The sequence below is a fragment of the Staurois parvus genome, unplaced genomic scaffold (genome assembly GCF_062004578.1).
Source record: "Staurois parvus isolate SC_StPar_1 unplaced genomic scaffold, SC_StPar_1.0 ptg000746l, whole genome shotgun sequence".
Taxonomy (NCBI): Eukaryota; Metazoa; Chordata; class Amphibia; order Anura; family Ranidae; genus Staurois; species Staurois parvus.
The window spans coordinates 2,375,986-2,388,542 of NW_028318542.1; the positions used below are offsets into that span (position 1 = coordinate 2,375,986).

Here is a 12,557-nt window from a genome sequence, read left to right on the forward strand (position 1 = left end):
TTCTAACACACACTGTGAGAAGCTCACAGTGTGCAGTGGATCATAATAAGCCATTTCAATACAGGAGTGGAGCCTATAAAACCGTGCAAGACTGAAAGTAAGGCTGAAGTTCAACTTTAAAGTGTTACTAAACACATGACCCTGCATTCACTATATCCAGTCTTCCACAGTACACAGAACAAGGAATTGCAAATATTTTAGTAAACATAACTGCTAAATACCTTTTCTTATCAGCAGTATATAGCAGTATTGTGACTTCTATCAGTGTCCAGCCGAGCACAGGAAATCTTGTAGGAGGAGTTTTCATTCTCCTCTGACTGTCCTATGAGGTTGCATAACACTTGACTCTGTGTCTGGACAGCGCTGATTAGCCCTGTGCCGATCAGATGCACCCTCTCTAGCGATACACACCAAACAGAGCATGTACAGACTTGTCACTGCAGCTCTAGCTATGGCAGATGGATTGGGAATGGTAAAAGCAGGGAAGGATCAGAGAAGACAGGATTAAAAAGCCTTTTTACACATTGCAGAGGATTAACCCCTTAGGGTCTACAGTGAGTATAACAAGAATGCTTTACTGCATATACAGACTGATTTTACTGTTTTGGGTTTAGTAACATTTTAAAGCTAGTGAAATTCTTCTTTGAAATATTTTATTGATGAACACTGATAGCTGATATGGCTTTCCATGATGTTTGCTTATGCTTTCTAGAAAAAGCTGACATATTGACTGCTGCCCTGAAATTCTCTTTCAAGAAAATAACTGTTGGGGGATGTGTCTTCTTTTCCAAACAGGGTGTTAAAACTATGCAGCCTGGTCACTCAACTCACTTAAAGCCCAACTTTGGGCACATTACTTGTTTTTGTCTAATAGATTGGAGAAGGGAGATAAACTTTCCTAATCCTGCAATCCTCCTGTACAAGACTGGTCCCTGTGGCTCCTGCCCAACCCCCATCCCGCAATCTAGCAGTCTGGAGCAGTGGACTGTTCGTGATGTCATCAAGCCTATACTGTAGACCTGCTCTGGATGTGAGGATGTCAGGCACAGTCCATCAATGGATTGTAGGGGAGCACTGTTTACCGCTGGAGTGGAGGATTACATGAATATAAGCGTTCTAGTTGTCGCTGGACAAAACAAGAAATTAACCCATGCGGTGCAAGCACAGCCCCACTGCATTGCTGACAGAGAGGCGAAGGGAGGGTAAACTAGGATGCTGTGCAGGTGCCCGATGTCCTCCTTATCAACTGATAACATCATTGGTTGTCAGAACGCCAGAGGCTGGAAGGCTGTAATGGCGCACATTGAAAACCTGTGGCTTTGTGTAACTAAAAGGCAGGCTGGATCCACCTGCTGGCTGTTATACAATATTTTGGGGATTTTGCCAAGGCACCCCTGAAGAAACCTGAAGGCACCCCACGGTGCCTGGGAACCCTGTTTGAAAAAGGCTAGGTTAGGTAATTCCATGTAAAATGTAATAATGGGGTTGGGGTTACTATTATGCTAATTCAGCAATATCTCCACCTGCCTTTGCTCTTCATAAAACTGTCCCTGAGACATTGAGCTTCCTCCTGGATTCTCTCCTCCACACTCCTCTTCCCCATCCCAAAATTTCTCAGTGTTGTCAGGGAAAAGCGGCGCAATGTCTTCCATTTCTCTCCATTGCTCGTGATGACTCCTAGAAAAATGAAAGATGTTATACATATTTCTGTTGAAGACTCCTAAAATTCCAAACAGTTTAAACAATGACTAAAGCTAGGTTCACACTAACCCATAAGCTGTGGGTTGGTTTTGGGTATGGGAATCGCATTGGTTCCTGCACCCAAATCACACTGCTCTTTCGAGACGCATGGGGCTGCCATTCATTCTAAATGGCACCCCACGCATCTCAGCCCTCAGCATGATTGCGAGTATGGGAACTGCAGGGAAACCACATGGTCAAAAATACCATGTTGTTTCCCTGTGGATGCATTTTTGAAAAGGTGCATGTACCTTTCTCTTGTGTGAAACATGAGCGCAAAAGAGAGGCTCTCACCTTGCTGTTACATATCCTCAGCATGAATTCCATCAGAGACATTATCAGTATGGAGTTTAAGTGTTCTCACTGTTTTTGCATGGGTTTCCCCCGTCAGCCTGAAAATATACTGGTAATTTTATTGAGAAGCTCCCAGTAAAGGGGGCATACTCTCAACTCTGAGTCCACACTGACAAAAACAGTCAATGGATTCACCCCATGTGGTGGGATCCTCTTTGAGCGAATGTCACATGGCCAAGATCCAAAATGTAATGCTTTGGGCTAAGTGGCCCTCCTGTGAACTGGTCTGTGTGTATCAGTGTAATAGAGGCATTAGACTCCGTTGGATAGAGGACCTTAAGTGCATGGCTTGATGTACTCTGTAAAATATCGAGTAATACATCTGTCCTACAGTATGTAACTATGCGGCTAGCAGAAGTGACACCAACCAATGTGAGTCCAGTATCTCACCTCAAGTCAGTTTATTATCCCCTGAAACATGTTGACTGTATTCAATGTTCCTAACTTATAAGGGTAAGGTTCACATTAGTGACCAAGCATGGTTGCAATTCATAGGTTGGGTGAATGAAATGGTCAGATTTGCCAGTTTCGTCCGTGCAAACTTCCTTCTGGTACTGCAGCAGTACTTTACTACCGCTACCTAATGACAGCTTCTCACTGTGCTACTTGCATCCTGGCAACCAAGAATGCTGTGGGGGCTTGCTGCCTGTGTCCTATCAAAAATATTGCATCATTGGTTGCTAGGATGCTGGGAGCCACACAGTCATTAATTGCTATGGAAAAAAATGGGGGGTTCTCCCAAAATTCATACCAGATCCTCAACCCAGATCCTTTTCCATTGGTTCCAAATCTTGCCCATAGATGAGCCCTGCTCCATGTCTGAGGATCACACATTGTAGCGAGTGTGCTTGTGGAACCTGCCCAACCACCCTAGTGCTTGGGCTGCTGTCACTAGATCACCACGCATTCCATACCGAGCTCTCTATGCTGACACTCCTAGGTATAGACTGTGCTCACTGCCTCTTTGTGTTACACAATAATGATTTGAATCTTATCTTTTCAAATTCTTTTCTGGAAAATAGTCCAAATAATTGGTAAAGTACCAGTCCATGTCACTCAAATCTGCATACAGACCCCTTTTTCAGCAGAGATGTCTGATCTCCCATAGATATCTTTGAACAACATCAAAGACCTGATAAGGGGAAAGGGACTGCATGGGAACCAGTTCCTACTGCATGTTCTCCATATTGATCCATCTCAATCACACAAGCTGATCCTTTTAGCTCCACTCACCCACTAAATAGCCAAAAGTTTGGCTAGAGTGGGCCTTTAATATGATCTTGGTATTACAATTTTATTGAGTGTTTTCAGTTTAAATCCATTTAAATTCTTGCAGTTAGTTTATACAGTTCCAGCGTATCAATAAAGCATACTGTATATAAACAAGGTAGAAATTACACTAATTCGGGATTATTAGTTTGATTTTAGCATCTTACCAGAATACATAAACAATAAATCTGTTAGCTCCAAATCCCCTCTGTCACCAAACGCATCACTGTGATCAACTAGGGCCTCCTTCACAGCATCGTAGCCAATCAGCATGACAACTCGATTGGTGGCCAGGTAGACTGTATACACAGGTCCATACTTTTCACCAAGCTGTTAAAAGAAATTTGTATTTTCAAACAAAGTTGTACGTGTTCACAAAAAGCTGGGTTTGTGTGAATATGGCTTAATGCACTTTGGTCTAACAACTGTCTTGATGTGCTAGGCTGGCCATAGGCATGAAGATATTTCACCAAGAGCAAGGGATGGAGACACATCTGCCTGTCCTCACTCACATCACTGAAGTGCCAGGACCCATCTCCTTTTCTACAATGCAGCCTATTTTGTGATTAGGACTTTTGTACTGCTTAGCACATTTTCAGTAAAGCGTTGAGGCATTGTCTTCTGCCCGGTTTGAAGTTTCTTAAAGGTGTGTCTAGCAATTAACAGGCACAATTCTACACTTAGCATAAAGCTTGGGTCACTAGCACATGGGGTATGAAGATACAGCACATTAAGAGTCAACCTAGTGCAAGTTCTACATGTGGTTGCTATGGGCAACAGAAGTAGCGTTAGTTAAGTAGCCTGTCGAGTTGTAGCATGTACCTGTTGCAGGTGGAACTGCTTCTAGCAGCAAGGGAGATGTTGTCTGCATTCCCTACACCAGGTTCTGTCTCCCATGGAAATGGGAGCGGATCTGCACCACAGTGGTTCCCATCCTGTACAGATATATGAAGGTTCAAGGGTTACAGTCAAGTGCATATCAGAGCCTGTGGTAGTTGCATGGCGGGGCCCACTCTAATACTGGTGACGGGAATGGAAAATACTGGACAGGTGGTTGTGGTCGGTTTTTGGCACATCCCTCCTAATTGCAAGCTACAGGAAGATGCACATTTACACGGGGGGACCCGAGAGTAACTGAAGAACAGTTGTTGTGCAAGTGTACACTGTGTAATGGTCATTTCTAATATCATAGGCCTGCCTTCAGGTCAAATATTCCCCCAAGACAGCCTCAGCCTTGTCCCAGGGCACTGATGAACGGCAAAAAGTAAATGTACCCAATGTATAAGGCAGTGACCCTGTTACAGATGCCTAGAATAGCCAGAAGAACCCACGATAGGGGTAGCCCTCTTATGTGAACCAAACTTGGTGCCCAGTGATTTAATTGTGAAACATGGAGAAAGGTCCATCATCACCTACTACCTACCCCTACAAAGGGAAGAGCAGAGCTTCAAAGAGGCTGTGCTAGAACACTTACTCTTCATGAAGTAGTCAAATTTTCTAGCAAGTTAGGCACATTGCAAGTGAAAAAATTACGGAAAGTAAAAAACAAAATACAACCATTTAAAATACTTGATATTCTCTGCTTTTATCTGCAATTTTTATGATTATGACTTCATTCACACGGGTGTATCAAACCGAAAACACATGAGTGTATGCAAACCATAGGGAGACTATGTTCTGATCTGTGCATCAGTTCCACAATGTACAATTTGGGATGTCCTTAAAGATCCATGCGGCTCCATGAAGTCAGCCACTGTTATTAGTTTGAACAGAATGCCCATATGGGACTGCACAGAGTACCTCTGTATCCTACACAGGGCAAAGACAAATGTTCATTTGGTCTTCCACCGTTTTTGCTGTTTCTGAAAAGAGCCAGTAAGTGTCATTGGCAGCTCTGACAATAGAGTGAAAGGCATAATTAGTACAGGATCATATGAATATTTAGGTTCTCCCTGACCAACCACTAGGAGGTTTATTGTCAGTGGTTCATACTGGGGAAGGACATAACAATTTGGGGCTCATCTTGTGAAGCTCTCTTCCCCCTGAGCTTCAGTCTGAGAAGGTGCACAGTCTGTAGTTTAATTTCTTAAGCCTGTAGCCTGTATGGGGCCTACCATGTGCTTAGTACTGAGGTCTAGAGCTAGGCCAGAAGTGGTACTTGGAAGCTGTCCTGACTGATAGAGGAGAAAGCTGAACAGGGATGACGAACCAGGGGGAAATAGCCTTGTGACGGACAGCAGAAATATTCTTTTTTGTTGTGTTGTTTGGATTTCCTGTGCCCCGCGGGGGTGGGGGGGGGGGATGGATCTCAGAAGAGAACAAAGACAGGATGGCCTTGTGTGGTTGTGAAGACCAGTCCAGGCCAGTTCTTAGCAGGAAGTTGGGGGAAATGGGATGGATCTCAGCATAGAACAAAGACAGCATAGCCTTATGTAGCTGTGAAGACCAGTCCAGGCCAGTTCTTAGCAGGAAGTTGGGAGGTGGGGACAACTGAAGGGGCCATGTGGTCTCTGGCTGAATGGGAGAGCTTGAGAGAGAGGAAGTCAGTCACTCCTAGCTGAGCCTACTACGAGATGCATGGAACTGTGCTGTTGCTTTTGTGCATGGCTGGGACTAGTAGTCATACCCAGAGATACTACCCTGGGTGAGGATTACCCGCTGCCTCTGTGTGCCCAGAACAACCCACTGTAGGCCCAGAGATACTACCCTGGGTCAGGATTACCCGCTGCCGCTGTGTGCCAAGAACAACCCGCTGTAGGCCCAGAGATACTCTGCCTAACCCTGTGCCAGGATTACCCGATGCAGCTGTGTGCCGGAAATACTCTGTCGGATTATCTGCCGTGCCCTAAGGAGTGTCATTGCCTGCTGCCAGCTGAGTGTGCCAGAGGTGAGCCCTGCCAGAACTGTGAGTGTCCATACCCCTACTTTTCCCTGTCTGGACTGTCCGTGAATCCCCCTACTTTTCCCTGCCTGGACTATCTGTGAACCCCCCTGCATTACCCTGCCTGGATTAATACTTGCCAGAGGCCATCTCTACTTAAACTTGCCCTATCGTGGGCCGGATTACAATTATTTTGGGCTCTTCCCCTCTCTTGGACTGCCCATTGAACACTCATACCTTTTCTGCCTGGATTGCCCCCACTGAACCTCCCTATTACCCTTGCTGGACTTGCCCGCTTGGATTAATACTTGCTCAAGTCATCGCTACCCAAATCGCCCTATCGTGGGCCGGATTACAATTGTTTTGGGCTCCGCCCCCTCTTCCCCTCTTTTGGGTATCCAGATGCTACCTTCCTACCCTGATTTAATGTCTCCCATATTTCAATAAAACTTTGTGTGTTTACCATCCTCCTTGTGTGTTCTGTCCTGCCTACGCTTCCGTCACAAGCCTGCTAGAAGGAGGGAGTTGGGAAGAAGTTGGAGGGGCCTGAATACTTTCCTTGGGGGATGCATGAAGAAGTCTGCAATTCAGCTAGTGTGTGCTATTTACAATGTTGCCTGTGTTGGCTTGAAGGCCCTGTTTAAGCTGAACACAGTTCTGTAGTCTGTAAATGTTACAATGGGTACCTGCAGACCCTTACCCCTCTCTCTCTGTATTTTTGGAGCCATAGAATCTCTAAGGCCTGGTTCAAACCTATGTGTTTTTGGTGCTTTTTACTTTTTGCAGAAATGCACTATAATCCATTTAATATGGTTTCTATGCTTTTTTCAGCTGTGCGTTTTTGGTTCAATAGACTTCAGAAAAGCATGTGGTGTGATGTGATTTTTATGTGTTTATGATGCGTTTTGTGCGTTTTAATCTTCCCAATAATAAATTGGCAAAAAAACCCTATACAAAATGCAAAACGTGTGCAAAAATGTGCAAAAAAAGCACTGCATAAATGGATCAAAAGCAAACTGAGTAGGTGTGAACCAAGCCTAAAAAGAAACTAAAGTGATTGAAGCCCAATGCTCCATTCCAAATCAGTAGACATGGGCTCATCTCTAAGATTCTTGTCAGTCCACCCTGAGGGTCTGGGGGGTGCTAAAAAAAACACAAACACTACAGTTTGTTATAACCATTTCCCACTGCATCCAAAACTAAACAAATGTCAGTCAGTGCCACCAGTCAGTTCCCACCAGTCATTGCCGTTTATCAGTGACCTTCAGTAGAACCTCATCAGTGCCCATCAGCGCAGCCTCATCAGTGCCGCCTCATAAATACCCAATAGTGCAGCCTTGCAGTGCCCATCAGTGCTGCATATCAGTGCCCATCAGCGCACATCAGTGAAGGAGAAATATTACCTGTTTGCAAAATTTTATAACAGAAACTAAGAACAAAAAAAAATGTTCTTCAAAAATTTTGGTCTTTTTTAATTTGTTTAGCAAAAAACTAAAAAAAAAACCCAGTGGTTATTAAATACCACCAAAGGAAAGCTCTATATGTCTCAAAAAATGATAAAAATGTAATTTGGGTACAGTGTTGCATGACCGTGCAATAGTCATCCAAAGAGCGACAGCACTAAAAGCTGAAATTTGGCCTGGGCAGAAAGGGGATGAAAGTGCTTGGTAGACAAATGGTTAAAAAAATCCTTTACAAACACTTTAAATGATTGCTATTTGCTTATTCTTATGCTTATTATATATTTCACTATCATTTTCATATAAATGTGACTCACAAGCTGGAAAAGTTTGCAAATTAGGTTGTATCTTTTCCTGACGTTATAAGAAATTTCTTCCTAGAATACAAAAGAGAGAATTGTTTTTGAGTATTCAGCTCAATTACTCCTACCTTCACCAGAGACTGCGGCATTTCAGTGGTATTAATCTGTGGAATGTTCCCCAGAAGTGGCAGAGGGGTGGGCCCTGGTGGCAAGTCCTTCTTCTTTACATTCTTCCACCATTTAAGGAGGTAAATCAGGAGAGTGACCCCAGAAACGAGGAGAAGTGTTGCTGCGACATTCACCGCCATCCTGACAACAATCTCAGTACAAACTGTACTGTCTGCAAACCAGGAACTGCTGTATTTATCTTCGAGGGGAAGTCTGGCAGCATTCCAACAATCATTAGAGTACAAGTAGGGCGTGTTGGAGTTTGCTCCAGTTACAGACATATTGCATAACAGATTGTAAAGAAATCCATTACTTACCCTGCAGGCTTTTAAACACCATGTAAGGGATATATGTTTCCAATAAATGGGGAAAATAATATTTTTTAGATTTAATTATTCAGAGGTTGAGCAACATAGAGGAGACAACCAAAACTAAGAATTTATTTCAAATCTCTGGCATTTTAACCACTTTCTGACCACCTGCCTGAACTATTCAGTGAGCGGCGGCTGTAGGCAAAGCTACATATTGGTACATCGCTGGCTACTTCTCGGTTCCGCATCTGCTGTGATTGCACCCAGCGGGAGTCTGTCAGCAAGTCCCAGCCCATGATTAAGTACTTCCGTGCTGCCCAATAGCAGAAATACTGCTACAGGGAGGCACGGGTGCGTAGCATCACGTATATATACATGATTTTGCAGTTCTGAGTAGGGGGTCATCTTCTAAAACCCCCAGATCTTTTTCCATCCTGGATTCCCCCAAAGTTCTCCTCTCCCCCTAGTGAGTATATTGCATTCATGTTTTAGTCCCTAAGTGCATTACATTTTTCAGCATTAAACCGCATTTACCATGCAGTGGCCAATCACTTTATTTTATTGAGGCTTTCTCGTAACATTTCTATATCCTGCTGTGACGTTATTGCCCTGCTTAGCTTTGTATCATCAGTAAACACTGACATTGAGCTATTTATGTTAACCTCTATATCAATAATTAATGTATTAAACAGAATTGGTCCCAGGACAGAGCCCTGGCATACCCCACCTACCACTCTAGACCTTTCTGAGTACACGCTATTTATCACCACCCTTTGTATGTGCCCCTGTAAACAGTTTTCTATCCAGATACATACCCTAAACATTTATGGGGAACTGTATTGAATGCTTTGGCAAAATCCAGATATACCACATCCACAGGCATTCCTTTATAAAGATGGCAACTCGCAGGAAGATTTATATTGAAAGAACAAGAAAGAGCAGAAGAGACATCCCTGCATTCGGGGGTACCAGATGAAACCAACTCAGCCTGAAACCTGAATCAATGGCTGCACCTCAGAGAATTCTGTGCCCTGATCTACTAGAACATGAGCGATCCGTATACACTCTAGTAGTTGATCCCTGGGATACTCCTTCAGAGTCTGATAAGCACATTCTCTGTCACCAAACACTAGCAGAGATAAATACACAACCTCATCCAGATCCATCCTTCCCAGCAACAAGCCAAGATGGCTTCCCTGTGCAGCCACTTCTGGTCAGGATTGGCCTTGGTGTAATGTCAGGGCTCCGGGGTGAGACCAGAGGTATGTGACTGACGCAGGGAAACTCAGGCTTCAGATAAGTTATAAACAATATAATTTATTAAAGACTAACAATACAAACATAAACGCAGTGCAATACTAAAATATAACACAGTGCAAACGAACCAAACCAAACCACCCACAGATAACAGTACATACAATGCAAGCGTCGTCAGGCAGGCCGGGTCAATAACAATCGGGCAGGTAGGTACAGGGGGTCAGGCAGAGAATGGTCGGGGTCACAAGCCAGGGATGAAACAGGAGAAGTCAGCAGAGGTCCGGATCAGGCAGGGTCAGCAACGAATCAGTCAGACAGGGACAGGAACAGGAATGCAGGTAACAAGATACAGGGCCCAGGAAAAACACACACCAAGGCAGAGACTGCAGGTCTGGCCATCCCTTAAATACACCTGCATGATCAGCTTCAGGTGTTTGGCTGGCTGCAGGGTTGAGTCTCTGATTGCCGGGAGCACCCGATGGCCAGCCCTGGTACTGCAGCCCACAAGGCAGGTGAGTCCCACCATTACTGGCAAGTCCATTCCTGACACATTGATACTGGGACATTTTCTACACCTGATGTCCACAGTCCGGCCCTCCTAAAGTCTGAAGGACAGTAAACTGGCCCTTGTATATAAAGTTTTGAGACCCCTGATTTATAGTATATGGCATCACTGTAAGATAAGCATATTGTATATACACATACAACTGTACAATGTAAACATTTACCTGGCCTGATCGGGAGTTCACCAGGACCACAAATTCTTGAACATGTGTCAAAAGGGTTGTGAACTTCTTGTCTTCATAGTCAAATCTTTCTCCAAATACAATGGAACAGATGATATTGGAGACAGCCAGTCTTAGTACATGTGTAGGGTTTATTGGTTTATCTGTTATTACAAAAGGAGAACCATTTAGAATTTTCATCCCCAACATTAATATCCAGAATTTTAGAAAACAATTTCACCCTGAGAACCTTGGGTAAATACTAAGAAATTACACAAAGGTCTGGCATAAACCTGTTGAGGTTGATTTACTAAAGGAGTAGAGCATGTTTACTTTGCAAAGTGTATTATCACTTAGCTTAAAAATGAGATGAAGCTAGATGCAAATTCACTTGTGGACAGCCTTTACTCCTTTAGTAAAACAAAGCTGATCTACAGCTCTCTTAACATTTCCTAGCCCAAGGCTTCAGTGTTACAACAAAATTGTGCCTGCTCCTGCTTCCTGTTCAGTGTTTCCACTCTCCCGGCCAAGCACTGTTTACTCTGTAGTGTTTCCTCTCCGTCATTCAGAGCGTGTGGAAGAAACATTTATAGCTGTTTATCGCAGGCGATAAGAGGATCACACATACCGCCTAAACGCGGTGCATCGTCATACACACAAGGTCTGTTCTCAGGGCTATTTGTGACAACCTAATCTAAAATAAGCAACGTCTTTCATCTTAAATCAGCAACTTGCTTAACCCCTTGCCGAACATATACATGGGTGGGTGAGGTTTCTGTGCTGAGAGAGTGCTCACTGTGCGCTTCCATCACAACAACTGAATGATCAAAGACAGCTCCCAGTTACTAGGAATGGCTGTGAGTCAGCGGGACCGCATTCTGGTTGTGTGACCAGTGTGACAGTGGTCACATGATCTGCTAGTCCTTTCTGCCCCTTGGGCATGGAACCACCTGTCCACACACTGCATCAGAATATAGTGAACTCCTCTCAGTAAAAATGGCTTCATCTTGGTCTCCTACCCATGGGAGAACCCCCGCAAATGTGTTTTACCCAGGATTGACTTAATCATAGAGGCTTCTACAATTAAGTTACTACTGGGTGAAACATGTTAGGGGGATTCTCCCATGGGTAGGAGACCGAGATGAAGACATTTTTAACTAATAGGAGTTCACTATGTGCTGAGGCAGTGTGCAGACAGGTACCATTTTGTTGTAGTCCCTGATGTGTTTGATGAGGCAGTATTCAATCCGACCAGCACCTGCAAACATTGTACCCAGTTGGAAACCCAGTCTTTGGTAATGTCCATGGGTTACAGACTTCAGGCAGTCATTGCCAGTAAAGGATTCTAAACAAAATTTTAAAAATTAACATTTTATTTATGATTATATTCAATTGTCCAATTACGTTTGGTCCCTTGAAAAAGGGGAGATGGCTACTCTTGAGAGCTGTAATTCCTAAACCCTTCCTCCAATTTGGATGTACATACCCTCAAATTAAACCTGAGAGTATGCACTCTCAGCCCATATCCATTCTATAACTATAGCTTGAATATGGTTTGGTAAATACCTGAAAAAATCTAAAAGTGTGCCTGTGTCCAAATATATATGGACCTAGCTGTATTTACATAAAGCATAACATCAATGTGTTATCATCTGATTATTTTTACAGATCAATGGGGAAAAAATTTCAGGTTTCTTCTGTGATGCAGATGATAACCCTATGATATTTTACTATAGTTCTGATTTTTTTAATTTTCTCCACAATAAGGCTATAGGGCCATTCATGATATGCAACTATAATCAGGCAAGCAAAAGAAAAAAATCTATGTAAAAATCAATATACTGTATATAATATACTGTACATTGTTAACTAATATGACTTTCTATGATGTTTGCTTATGTTTTTTAGATATAGCAGGTATGCTAATTGTCTCCAAAAAGTCTATTCCAAAATGGTAACTGTGAATTAGAGGATTGTTTTTAAAACTATACAGCCTGGTCACTTCCCCACCCTCTTGTACATTAGCAATAGCCTGGTCACATCCCCGTATTCTCGTATATTAGGAGATGCACTGCAGTCGTCACATCACC

At 43.4% G+C, this 12,557-nt stretch overlaps 1 protein-coding gene across 6 annotated transcripts in view; it reads right to left on the reverse strand.

Annotated features, from left to right (window-relative positions):
• LOC149445111 (cytochrome P450 2H2-like) overlaps positions 1 to 12,557 on the reverse strand; it is a 43,059-nt gene that overhangs the window by 23,924 nt on the left and 6,578 nt on the right. The window contains exons 2-4 of one of the 6 annotated variants that reach the window (XM_089654147.1): positions 8,135 to 8,326; positions 3,531 to 3,693; positions 1,528 to 1,677 (exon numbers count right to left, since the gene is read on the reverse strand). The exons of 1 other annotated variant lie outside the window; for it this stretch is intronic. In XM_089654147.1, the coding sequence (XP_089510273.1) occupies positions 1,528 to 1,677; positions 3,531 to 3,693; positions 8,135 to 8,326 (505 nt within the window). Of the gene's footprint in view, positions 1 to 1,527; positions 1,678 to 3,530; positions 3,694 to 4,185; positions 4,206 to 8,134; positions 8,351 to 10,470; positions 10,632 to 12,557 lie in introns of those variants that run through there. 4 more of the 6 variants (XM_089654145.1, XM_089654146.1, XM_089654148.1 and 1 more) reach the window with 4 other exon arrangements.